General features: G+C 39.1%; 1 protein-coding gene across 1 annotated transcript in view; it reads left to right on the top strand.

Annotated features, from left to right (window-relative positions):
- The first annotated feature begins 4189 nt into the window (after nt 1-4189).
- CABCOCO1 (ciliary associated calcium binding coiled-coil 1) overlaps nt 4190-14129 on the top strand; it is a 61352-nt gene continuing 51412 nt past the window's right edge. The window contains exons 1-2 of the mRNA XM_075215177.1: nt 4190-4308; nt 9791-9897. Coding sequence (XP_075071278.1) covers nt 4273-4308; nt 9791-9897 — 143 coding nt within the window. The 5' untranslated portion in view covers nt 4190-4272. The remainder of the gene's footprint in view (nt 4309-9790; nt 9898-14129) is intronic.

Below are 14129 nucleotides of genomic sequence, written 5' to 3'. Positions count from 1 at the left end.
GGAGTGTTACACTACTTTTAATCACTTGTTATGATTTCCTATGTGCACTACTAACCATATTCTTTGTTTTTGGAGTCTATAAGATATAGTTATCAATGGTATCACCCCCAATAAATTTAGATACAAAATAATAATAAATATAATAAAATTAAGAAAAGCAACTTAATAGGAAGAGGGATAGGAAACTTAACATTATCTGTCATTTGAAACAATTCATGAATGTACTGTACAAAGTGCACCTAAAATATGCTCACATCCTGCGCATACACAGTGAAGACCCGATTGGGGACCGGACACTCGCCTGCTCCGAATAAGTTCCCACTCTGCTCTCTTGAGAACAGATTGGGGTCCTGGAAGCCTCACCCAAATTTTGCCATCGGGCCTGGTGGTGCTGTCTTCCATCCCTGCAGTAAAAGATTGCAGTGTACAACTTCACATTTTCCCTCAAGCATATTTCACGACTTAGAAACACGACCACATTAACCCATTGATACAAAATACCTGTTGCTTAAGTTGATTACACAGTTTGGGCTTAATCCAACTGCAAAATTTGTTGTGGAGGCAACATCCAGCCCTGTGCTTCCATCTCCCAACCTCGACATTGTAGGACTGGACAGAAGGGGAAGACTTTGTCATGAGTTGATCAGCTAAATATATATTAAAATGATTGGAACAAAAAACTGGTCTTTCATATGGAGTACATATTAAAGTAGCCACATAGTATCGACATGTCTTAATGTTTCTTGATATATTGCTAAGGGTGAGTACAGAGGAACTCTTCTCTCATACATAAGCATATTAACATGACATTAGCAGTGTATTAATGTTCTATAACAACTGTAGCACTGTGAATAGCGCTATCTGGGTCTTGCTAGATCCAGAGTCTCTCCCTCTTGCTGGACCATTATCATGATATCAGCAGGGTTTCCAGGAATACCTGAAAGAAAACTATAATGAATGCTATGCTTTGTGATCTTGTGGATGGGACCCAATTCAAATAGTTTCCAACCATTACTCAGTGACGACAATGGCTACAGCCCATCGAAGCAAAGGACATAGATGTACGTGAAAATGCACAAAAGGGTTACATTTCTTTGAAGTATATAGAGCAATTTATTGTATTAATATTAATAACTGTACTTTATGAACTATATTCATCCACTTACTGATCTAGATAATCATTTCACTAAGCTTGCTGTCATTACCTTACAAATTATTCATTTTTTTTAATTATGACTTGTTCTGATGTTGCATTCAATTCCTTGTAAGGTTTAGTAATTCATATACACAGCATACGGTAACCATAGTATCACAGTAAAACTGATTATAAATAAATCAATAAATATAGTGACTATTAGATTGCATCAATTGCAAAATATGTTGCATATTATTTAAGTTATAACACAATTCAATATATTAATTTTAATACCAATAGCACATAATGTAATATATGCTCTCTGGAAAAAATATAGAAATTCTACATAATAATATTCTCAGAATTTTGAAAACATAATTCAACCTAATGCACTGTGTAAAATGTCCTCTAGATGGTAGTATAGATGACAATCAACACTGATTCTAGAGCTAAAAATGTGGCATATTTTAACAATTTTCTTATACAGATTCCATTTTTAAAATGCTATTCTTTGTACATGTATTAAGATCAAGTATCAGATATAAAATAACACAGTTAGAAAGCTCATATTATGATGTTTAAGTAGAAAATCTAGTTATTGATTTTAAGTATCATTAATTCTATAATATAAAATTTCTACTAATTGTCATTAAATAATCATTACTGTTTATACTATACATGTTTTTATTGTTTTAAAAACATGTATTGTACAATACAATAATATGCCTTTACCCCTATGTCTTAGTATATATGAATATTACACTGATAATAATATTCTAATGATTTTGTCTATTAGCTCTGGAATATGTTAGTGCTTTATAAATAAAAGATTACAATAGAATGTCCATTGTGTTCACTCAATCACAACAAAAGCTCACCAATAGTGCACAAACTGTAATATAAGACACAAAATTATTTTAAATAATGCTATTAACATTTTTACAAAGCAACAACAAACTCAAATTTTAATTGCATTACATGGTCACATAAAAAAAGAACTCCATCCCTAAAAAATATTACATATAGTAGGCAATGCAGATGTGAAATATTGTGTTTGTTCTGCCTTTTGTCTACCTCACCAGTTCCTAAGCCCCCTAGCTGCATCTGTAGACAACCACTCATTTGCCTGATTTACAGAGAATGAAGTGGTTGTCAATGCCACTATCGCATTTATCACGTATGAGCAGGGGCGGATCTAGAAAAGTATCCTACCCCGGGCGATTTAGGGGGGGGCGATTTAGGCCCCGCCCCCTTTTTGACTTCAAGGCTGCCGGCGGCTGCAAAATATGTGCAGGTCCGCTCGGCAGTGACAATGTGCTGCCTGGCTGCTGTGATTGTGTTTTAAACACAATCAGAGCAGCCGGGCAGCACACTGTCACTGCCGAGCGGACCTGCACATATTGTGCAGCCGCCGGCAGCAAGCCCCTGCTAGGGGGGGCGATTGCCTCGATCGCCCCTCCCTGGATCCGCCACTGCGTATGAGTGACAATCTTGACAGCTAATAAGAACTATTCAGCCCATGTAGTCCGCCAATTTTATTGTCTGATCATTTTAGACCCTATTTGGGCTTCATTCAAAAGCTCAGTGCAATAACTAGGAAGCTTACAGGGAAGCATCAACACCAAGACTATATATTTTGCACGATCCTGACTTAGTGGGAGTTAGGAGAGATGCGCAGGACCAGTGTAGCCTTCAAAGAATCCTCCAGATTGGAGGGTCACTGAACAAAACCAAACCCATAATACACCACATAACTAATTAACACCACCAAATTGCTCAATTAAGTTGTTCCTGATTTAGAGGGTCATTTAGAATTCCACAGGTGAAATATGATTACTGTTAAAAAAAAAAAAGCAGATTTAAGCGCACTTACAATACGTGCAATTCAAACTAAACACTTCAGTGCATCCACATTAAGATATATTCAAAGCGCATGAAGACACTCTTCAAGTGTATCATGATGTGGTGATGTACTCAACACCATTCATCATCATTAACTTGATTAAGTTAAATGATGTGTATAACTGTTAAAAAAAAACAACATTTTATATACATTTAAAAAAAAAGCAAATAAACCTGCTGTGTCACTCCAGGCACATTGCCTGGGCTGGATACACTATACTTTACTATAAATACTTCTGCAGTTGGCAGTTGGCACCACAATGTTTCAAAATTATGGGATCACTATATCTGTATCCCAATGTCTGGCCACAAAATATCTAACAAATATGGAGCTTCCATAAGTATTCATAAATGTATAAAGAAATTTTGATTAAAGCAGTATCTTTTCAAATGGACCATTCATGAATTTGCCTCTAATAATGTATAGCAATTTAAACAAAGTGACTTAAGGAGCAAACTATTATTAAGTGTAATAATCAGCCGTTGCCAGCCGTGGTGGGGTAGTTGAGGGGTTTACGTATGCAGAAGTATGTTCCAGTCAAGATGGAACACTATTCTTCTTTAACATAGGATGATTCACCTTTGGATGCCCAGTATGAGAATGTTTAACTCTATGGAGTATGTAGGTAAGTGCATTAGCTTGCATGATTGGCTCAGGGCAGTAACTAGGGCTGCGTGAGAGGGGCAACCGCCGTGGGCGCAACGCAGAAGGGGGCACAGTTTATGAATATTTCAGGTTCATTTGGTTAAAATTGAAGTCTAGGGGGTGACAGTTTTGCTTCTTGCCCCAGATGCTAACATTTTAAATTACCACTCTGGATTGGCTTCTATGATACTTAGTAACTGAGAAGATCTTTGCAGAACCACATATAAGTATTATTGTGCCTGCCAAATTCCAAAATGAGAAATCACATGCAAACCCACAATATAATTTTGAACGTGTGTATGGGTTAGGACTGAGCAGCAACAGTGATAAATGTGATAATACACAGTCCGGCATTCATTTATAAACTGAAGGAGAATAAATCAGTTTCCCCTTCCAGCGCCGCTTACGTTCTTGTAAGGTTTATGGAACAATGGTGAATAGCAGACGATTAAACGGGACTGCGTGACAAGCCAGGACTGAGCTACCCTGCACAAGAGCTGTGCACGGCTGCTAGAGACGCTGGCACATGATCAATCACGTGACCTCTACTGCCTGGTGACCATGGCAACAGAACGCTAACCCTGGAAAAATGGCGTCCCAGGAGAAGAGTGTGACTGACATCCAGGTATTTAATCCAATCCAGCTGGGGAGCACCATGTTCACACATAAGCAGTTGTGTAATTTTGGTGGTATAAATGATATGAAACGAAGAAACTGTTTTCTTTTTTTGTGCTTTTGCGTGCAAACCACCAAGTAATTTTTGTCATGGTGGAATAATGCTGATGCACACTGGATGTGTTTAGATCCAAATGAGTTTTGCAATAAATATGTTTAATGTATAATTTAAGATGTAAATTGGCTTTATTAATGTACTGCTAGTCATATAATGTAAATTAGTTTGAGAAGTAGTTTGCAATGATGTGTCAAATGTAATCACATATAGGAGGAACGTTTTTCATTGACATGTGTTCAGATGGTATCAGGGGGTAAATGTACAGTTATGGCTAAAAGTTTAGAGGATGACACAAATATTATTTTTCACAAAGTCTGCTGCCTTAGTTTTTAAGATGGCAATTTGCATATACTCCAAAATGTCATGAAGAGTGATCAGATGAATTGCAATTAATTTCAAGTCCCTCTTGGCCATGACAATGAACTTTTTCCCAAAAACAACATTTCCACTGCATTTCAACCCTGCCACAAAAGGACCAGCTGACATCAGGCCAGTGATTCTCTCGTTAACACAGGTGAGAGTGTTGATGAGGACAAGGCTGGGTATCACTCTGTCATGCTGATTTAGTTAGAATATCAGACTGGAAGTTTTAAAAGGAGGGTGGTGCTTAAAATCATTGTTCTTCCTCTGTTAACCATGGTTATCTGCAAGGAAACACGTGCGGCCATCATTGATTTGCACAAAAAGGGCTTCACAGGCAAGGATATTGCTGCTTGTAAGATTGCACCTAAATCAATTATTTATCAGGTCATCAAGAACTTCAAGGAGAGAAGTTCAATAATTGTGAAGGATGCTTCAGGGCACACAAGCGCCCGGACCTTCTTTTAAAGATGATTCAGCTGCATGATCGGGTACCACCAATGCAACTTGCTCAGGAATGGCAGCAGGCAGGTGTGAGTGCATCTGCACATACAGTGAGGCGAAGACTTTTGGAGGATGGCCTGGTGTCAAGAAGGCCAGCAAAAAAGCCACTTCTCTCTAGGAAAAACATCAGGGACAGACTGATAATGTCTAAAAGGTACAGGGATTGGACTGCTGAGGACTTGGGTAAAGTCATTTTCTCTGATGAATCCCCCTTCATATTGTTTGGGGCATCTGGAAAAACGATTGTCCGGAGAAGGAAAGGTGAGCACTACTATCAGTCCTGTGTCATGTCAACAGTAAAGCATCCTGAGACCATTCATGTGTGGGGTTGCTGCTCAGCCAAGGTAGTGGGCTCACTCACAATTTTGCCTAAGAACACAGCCATGAATAAAGAATGGTACCAAAACATCCTCCAAGAGCAACTTCTCCCAACCATCCAAGAACAGTTTGGTGATGTACAATGCCTTTTCCAGCATGACGGAGCACCTTGCCATAAGGCAAAAGTGATAACTAAGTGGCTCGGTGATCAAAACATCTAAATTTTGGGTCCATTGCCAGGAAACTCCCCAGACTTTAATCCCATTGAGAACTTTCGGTCAATCATCAAGAGGCGGGTGGACAAACAAAACCCCACAAATTCTGACAAGGCATTGATTAGGCAAGAATTGGCAGCCATCAGTCAGTATGTGGCCCAGAAGTTGATTGACAGCATGCCAGGGCGAATTGCAGAGGTCTTCAAAAAGAAGGGTCAACACTGCAAATTTTGACTCTTTGCATAAACTTAATGTAATTGTCAATAAAGCCTTTGACACTTATGAAATGCTAGTAATTTTACGTCAGTATACCATAGTAACATCTGGCAAAAAGGTCTAAAAATACTGAAGTAGCAAACTTTGTGAAAACCAATACTTGTGTCATTCTCAAAACTTTTGGCCATGACTATATCAAGCTGCAGGTTTGAAAAAGTGGAGATGTTGCCTATAGCAACCATTCAGATTCTAGTTATCATTTGTTTAGTACATTGTACAAAATTACAGGTAGAATCTGATTGGGTGCTATAAACAACATGCAGGGGCAAGCTGGACTGGGCATCTGCCCTCCTGGCTATTTCCATATTGGCCCCCTGCATTTTTTTCCCTTCAAAATAGGCTGCTGAGTCTAGTTTTGCCACCGAGCTCCCCCCCCTCCCACCCCCCCGGGCTCAAATTTGCCAGCCCTGCCCTGGCAACAGCTTGATAAATTTACCCCCAGGAATGTGTCAGTTAGCAGCAGTTGCTTCTTGGAAGAATGTATCCATGGGGGGAGAATGTCACTTACAATGATTATTTTGCAACAAACTGAACGAAAACACAGTACAATTAGTGTTTATTAAAATGTTTTCATTTTATATGCATGCTGTGAATGTTAATGAGGTAATAAAACTGGATATGTGTGAGAATTACATTTTCTACATTTAATGCTTCACATGTCTGAGCCTATAAGTGAATCTCCTCACAGGTAAAGTAATAAATGTATGGGTTCTTCCACCCGTTATACTAATTAGCTAACTCACATTGTTTTTAGAACAAAGTCAGAAAAGGTGTGAAATCTGCTGCTTTTCTCACATCCGTAGACTAGGCTTCTAATTTATACTGCTACTTATTGATTGGTTGTGAATAGCAGTATATCATTTCTAATGACACAATAAACTTTATTGGTAATTATTAGGCTTTCAAAGGCTGGTTACCCATTAGCTTTAGGACAATGTCAGCGACACCACATGTCAAAGGTGATTAAGTTTGACATGCATTGGTAACCAGCATTTGCAGCCAGTGAGGGTAAATGGAGGAAATAGTGAAGGTAGAGTCCACACAATGCTGCAGCATTGCAAATGCCTCCGACTGCAAGTGCAAGTGGGTATGTGGTCATTAGAACCAATGGGTTCCATACCTGTTGACAAGCTTTTGCTAGCTTTTAAAATGCTAGTAAAATATATATTTTTTTACTCCAGTGGTTAAGGTACCGTAAAGAAATACTACTTTGTGAATGTGTCAAATAGAGCTTAAAATGTGTTTAATATCTTTACTTGTTTTCCTGTTAAAATACATGTACATAGGTATATGATAGAACAACCCACTGAATATATATATAGAAACATAGAAATGAAAAGGTTAAAGGCTGCATTTCAGTTTTCAATTCTGGTTTAGGTTTGCAGAAATGATAATGTACTAGTACATAAACAAGCCATTGTACATATATTATATATATTATATTAAATTAAATGAATGAAATAATAAACCTAAGAGGGCAATCTCTATCAGGGGAGCAGAGGATGCAATCGCTACCAGTTCAATGCTTCAAGGAGCTCAAAAGATGTACTGTTATGCAATAGTTTATGAGAACCAGGTCCTGACAAACAACTAAGCAGATATGTTTTCAGTATATCCTGGCTTTAACAAGATCTAGACCACTAATTTGTCCATCCGTATTAAAACAGGAAGATACTGAAATCATAACCTGATAGCAGTCTTTGTAAATCGTCCTGGGCCATTACCTGTAATTCATTCATGACACTACACATTTGTACAGGGCTGCCATCAGGGGGGTACGGGGGGTACTGTTGTACCGGGCCCGGGCTCACCAGGGGGCCCGGTACAACAGCGCAACACATACTTACCTGGGGGCCCGCTGTCTTGCAGTCCACTGGTCTCCGCTTCTCTGTCTTCAGCCTGGCTGTCACCGTGACAGCCAGGCACCAGAATGCGGTCGCAACGGTGGAGGAATCATTCCCCCTGCGATCATGTGATCTGTCACAGGCAGATCATGGGGCCCAGTACGGGGGGGCGCCCGTACTGGGCCCAATGATTTCTGAAGGCGGCCCTGCGTTTGTAGTATATGTATCTATTTTACTGCTGATAATTAGCTCAGTAACAAGCTTTACACTGTGACCCCCAAAGTTGTACATATGCAAACGATGCCTCAACATAATGCCCAACTGGCCTGATTTAGATGCGAATTTTCCAGCCATGGGGTCAGGACATTTTCCAGATTAGGGGCCTGATTCATTAAGGATCTTAACTTAAGAAACTTCGTATTTCAGTCTCCTGGACAAAACCATGTTACAATGCAAGGGGTGCAAATTAGTATTCTGTTTTGCACATAAGTTAAATACTGACTGTTTTTTCATGTAGCACACAAATACTGGATAGCTTATTTGTACACTGAAATTTAAAGTTGATATTTTTGTGCTACATGAAAAAACAGTCAGTATTTAACTTATGCGCAAAACAGAATACTAATTTGCACCCCTTGCATTGTACCATGGTTTTGTCCAGGAGACTGAAATAAGAAGTTTCTTAAGTTAAGATCCTTAATGAATCAGGCCCTAGATTTTTTTCCTGTCATTTTGGCCATCATACTTAAAATATAGTAAATTATATTTTAAATATACCCATATCTTTCATAAAACATCCCCTAACATTCCCCATCCTTTTAAATTCATTAGCAGTGTCTGTGAGAGCAGGCACTTAGTGATCACTCCTTTGTGTGTGACATCATCACAGAACAGCAATAATTGTTCACTTTTTTTCCTGGTTTTTGGAACTTTCTAGATACCTGTATTCCTCATAAGTGATGTAATACCTGCCATTGTGTTGGCTTTTATCAGAGCTTCTCTTATAACTGCGTTTTCACCACTGCATCCGTGGGCACAGCTGACAGCATATGTCATAATAACAGTAAAATTATTCATAAATAATGGAACCACTTCTACTAAGAAACATATTTACAACAAGTTAACCCGTGCATGATACTCATGCATTCTAGTCAAATCAAGCTACTTAAGGTGTTGAAAAGGTTCTTGTCATGCATTTGGGGCTAGGCCAGGCCTCCTCAGGGGAAGAGCGTTACTTCCCGACGTAAGCGCCCTTTTTTAACGTGGTTTTGTCCACATGTCACCACCTCATCATTCTTCTCCATCACCTCATCCTTCATCTTCATCGCCACATCCTTAATCTCCATCGTCTTACTGTTCTAAAACCTCTCGATACACAACGTTTCTGCTAAACACCTTATCGCTGTGCTCAATTAGTCTTCCTTGAAGGGCAGTATTCATAACCTGCACTTTCACATCACTGCTTCTCCGTACTTGTGAAAATGTGACATACAATTGTCCATGACCAAACACAGGCTCTGGTAAATAAATACCCACACGGTCAAGAGTTTGAGCCCTCAACTAGTAAATTTAGCCTTTACTACCCCTCCCACGGGGGGAAGGGGGGATGATGGAAGTTAACTGACTTCACTATTATAATTTTTTTTGTCAAATAATGTCAGTATACCAAATTTCAGGTCAATTGGATGAGCCCTTTCTGAGAAAATAGTTTTTTCCACACACATACACACTAACACACGCCGCTAAGCTTATATATATTAGATATTATCCAGTTAGTTTTGTTTTTTGTGTATATGTGTATGTATAATTCTATATAAACAATTCCTTTACAATAACATTGTTTTTCCTTATATACAGGAAGAAACTGCTGCTAATGAAATTGAGAATTGTTCAACATATACCTTTCTTTCTTCTTCACAAATAAACACTCTTCTAGAAGAACAAGATGTGGATGAATTACAAAGGTATACACATTTATTCCACTTTCCATAACTGCTAAAAAAAAATATTTTGTCAGCATCCTGCTATGTAGATGTGTCCTGGGTGTATGCACTTAAAATGGACCTGACACCTATATTGGTCCTGCCAAGGTGGATTTTTGTTTTTTACAGTGAGATTGTAGAGATTAAGATCGAATAGTGCACAAGGACGCAAAATTGTGTGCCACACAAAGTGAGCCACAAAATCTTAGTTTTGATACCACTTGTCATATGAATGTAATAAAGAGCAAAACAGTTAAACTAGCAAACTGTAAGAACAAAAATTATATATTTAGTTTACTGCATTACGTGTCAAAATATCTGTAAAGTAGTAGGGCTGACATTGTACATTAACATACTATTACAGTAAAAACGGATAAATATATATATACACATAAGAAGACATAGTCATAGCAACAAAAACATATGTTGGAAAGGTATAATATGCTTGGTGTGGCAAAATAAATACCATGTACGTAAGACACATGTAAGGTAGCACATGCCCAATGTACCTCGGTAGAGTCTCACATGTTGCCATATAGCCAGTATACATCCATATAGCCTGACATACAATAAGGCCCATATAGCCAAAATACCTCACATGCCAATATATAGCCACCAACAGGGGAGGGCTGGCAAACATTATCCCGGGGGGCAAGACTTAACTCAGCAACCTTTTAGGAACATTTTAAAGGGAAAAAAGTGCAGGTGGACCATTAACTCAGCCCAAGGTAGCCCACGATGGGACATGCCTGGGGGGCATATGCCCCCAATTTAGATTGATTTACTCCACGGGGTAAATTTACCAAGCTGACAGTTTTCTGGCAGGTTTGAAAAACCAATCGGATTCTAGCTATCATTTATTTAGTATAGTCTACAAAATGATAGCTAGTATTTGATTGGTTGCTATAGGCAACATCTCCACTTTTCAAACCCGCCGGAAAACTCTCAGCTTGATACATTTACCCCCTAACCTTATATGAGGCCCTGTGTGTGTACTCACCCTTGTAAATGACATCCTTGGACATAATACACTATCTGTAAATTACCTTGGCTTAGAGCATCGCATTAAAAAATACGGTTGGTAACTATGTGCAGCAAATGCCACCTTTATTCTCTGCACCAGTTTCCATAATTATCCCCATATTTTCACATCCCTCTCCACAAGGCTAGTATTGTAGCATAGCTATTGTTAACCTAATAAAATGCCATTCATTCCTCTGTTTTACATAGCCATTGGCAATATCAAGGGGCTGACAGCAAAGGAAAGGGCAGAGACAGATAGAAAAGGCTAAATAAATATTTGTAGAACAAATAGTTTTTCTAATTTGATGTACTAAAGTGCATAAATAACTATTACAAATGGTTTCTCTAGGAAAGTATTAGAACTGCTGAGGAACCTATAGACATGACCCACCCACATCCGTGTCAATTTGCTGACATCATTGGGCATTAAACACTCAGCACAGAAATATATTGGGTATGGGCATTGTCACAGTGCTGTTGGGAATGGCTGAGTGAAGTGCAGCCTAGAACAATGACTACATCATGTACTACAGTGCTAACAAACAGCAAACTATAGGAGCCCTCTTGCACATCCTCCCATAATTATGAGTTATCTGTTCTCTAATGTTGCATTGATCAGAGACATCTGTAGCATTCTCAGACACTTTTGCTTGAATGAACTGTGATATTATGCTAGTTATACAAGACATGTTGTTAATGAAACACTAATATAATGAGTTCTGAGAATCTACATTATTAAAATATTGTTATGTCAGATTTTGCAGGTTATCCTAATTTACTCGTACTTGGTATGGAATAAATAAGGGCTGTTCACTGACCTCTTTGGCTTAGAAGCAACAAGCTATAAAACTTTCATTTGACTATGTGAAAGCAGGGTAACCACTTGAGATTCCATAGGAGAGAAGCCCTGTGATGTCATGGATAATATTGCAGTGCTTCCTCTCCATTGGCTCTCCACACTAGGAGGATGGGAGTAGAGGAGACTGGTAGAAGGTTGTGCTTTGTGGGCAGTAGACAAAGATTTTTTATGGTTGTTTGTGATGTGATGCTGGTAATCTTTCCACAGAGTGTATGAGGTAGGCTGTTAATCTACACAGATGACTATATGGTGGGAATAACTTGTGCAGGTCAAGGCTGAAAGGAAGGTGTGGTAATATGGAGAGCATTAGGCTGTTGTTGACAGGGGATGTACAGTATGTAGTTGCCATGGGGGTATTGTGCTGAGAAAAAGGCTGCATATGGTGATCATAAGACTGTATGGGTTTGGGGCTGAGAACAGGGGTTATAGTGGGCATGAGGATGGTATGGTGGTCACATAGTTCTTTATGGTGGGTACGGCACTAGTGTGGGAGGATTGAGGCTTTTATGCTGTTCAGAGGGCTGCAAGAATGGTAGGAGGATTGAGGCTGTTATGTGGGGCACACTGCCGAGTATAGGAGGCATGGGGTTACGTAATGTGGGCATTAAGCTGCTATGCTAAACATAGGAATGTATTTAGTTTTCTTGCTATATTGCACATTCTAAACATTTACTTTTTTTGTTCTAGACACAACACAGACCCTTAACTTTTTCTCAATCCTACCCAGCACCAGCCCCACAGTGCTATCCTGTTCTGCATAGGTCATAGATCCTACACAATGTGGTCCTCCACACCTAAGAATTTGGATGGCACTGGAATAGATCATTTATTCTGTTTTAGATATATATTGTTTCAATGACTTGACCTATTGCCACAAAAGTAATACTAAGAGTGAAGGCTTAGCAACAGTTTCCACTAAGGAATGCCAATACAAAGACAGGTATTAGGTCACTTATGAGGAATCCAAGTATCCAGAGAGTTCTGAAAACCAGGACCAAAAAAGAAATAATTACTGCTATTCTATGATGATGTCACACACAGGAGTGATCACTACGTGGCTGGAAGTCTAAGCTAATGGAAAAACATATTTATCTGGTAATCATTTTTCGCACATCTATTTGAAGCTTGGTCAGCTACACTTAGTAATATATTATTACACTTTGAATGGGTATGTACTGTATATACAGAGAAGAATCCTAGTTTTTGGGTGATGTCGCTGGTTCTGTTGATTTATTAGTCCTGCCTCCATGGTGTGTAGGTGACGGGTACAACTAAATAAGATAAATGAGCAGCAGAGCTGGCAGCATGTACCTACATGTGTATAGGTAAGCTGTCACCCAAAAAATTATTAATTAAAAAGTATTAACACAGAACTATTTGAAAGAATGCTTGAAGCCGTTGACCATTAATTTGGCAACCCTATATCAGAGTTGTCTTAACGCATGGGCACACTGGGCGGTTGCCTGCAGGCCCCACGAGCATAGGGCTCGCCAACTTTTACAGTACATTATTCTGAGAGATTTATTCGGAACCTTCAAACCCTCTTTATTATAATGTTTAGGTAGACTAATCACCTCAGTATCAGCTGTTATCAGTACATATGATCTTGCTGTTGTGAATACATAGCTTGACCGTCACGAAAACAATGTATTATTGTACATGAGCAAGAGAAAATCAACACACATTTTTTTCCTGTTTTTTGTGTTGGCATAAATTGATATTAGTTACTTCCAAACAAAAGGCACATCAAAAATATTTTAACTTACACACGCATAGAGATTTATGATCTCTACGTGAGCTTCTCTTTCTTCTCTGTTCACCTATCAAAATTGGAACAGTGGAGAGAGAGAGAGAATTAACTAATGCGTATGCGCACAAGCCCTTAAATGCACACAAGTTATGCAGGTGTGTTTTCCTTTAAATCCAAACTATTTTTCAATGTTCATAAATGATTGGGAAAGTTAAATGAGAGTGCAAAGGGTCTCCAGAAATATTTCTGACAAGATATATATAGGGGAGAATTCAATCAGCCACGAAGTGTCACCAAAACGAGCAGGAGATTTCTGCCGTATTTGCCGGCAATGTGAGCGGCACGATGTCCGTTCTTCACAATGCCAGCCTTTGAATTTCCCCCATACTGTATGTCATTCTTGTCAACTTTGTCAAGGAGTGCCCCGGGAGATCGGGGGGAGGTGAGTGTGTTGGGAGCGGGGCCCGGCGGATTGTGTCCTTTGGCCTCGCCCCCCAAACATCAATCACATTTTCTGACCAACTACAGCAGGAACGGTGCCACAATGATGTGCTATTCGCGTTCTAAGCCCCGCCCCACCAC

This window comes from Mixophyes fleayi, chromosome 6 (assembly GCF_038048845.1).
Source record: "Mixophyes fleayi isolate aMixFle1 chromosome 6, aMixFle1.hap1, whole genome shotgun sequence".
NCBI classification, from domain to species: Eukaryota; Metazoa; Chordata; class Amphibia; order Anura; family Limnodynastidae; genus Mixophyes; species Mixophyes fleayi.
The sequence above is the reverse complement of the archived record's forward strand: the minus strand, read 5'-3'. Positions and strand labels throughout refer to the sequence as shown.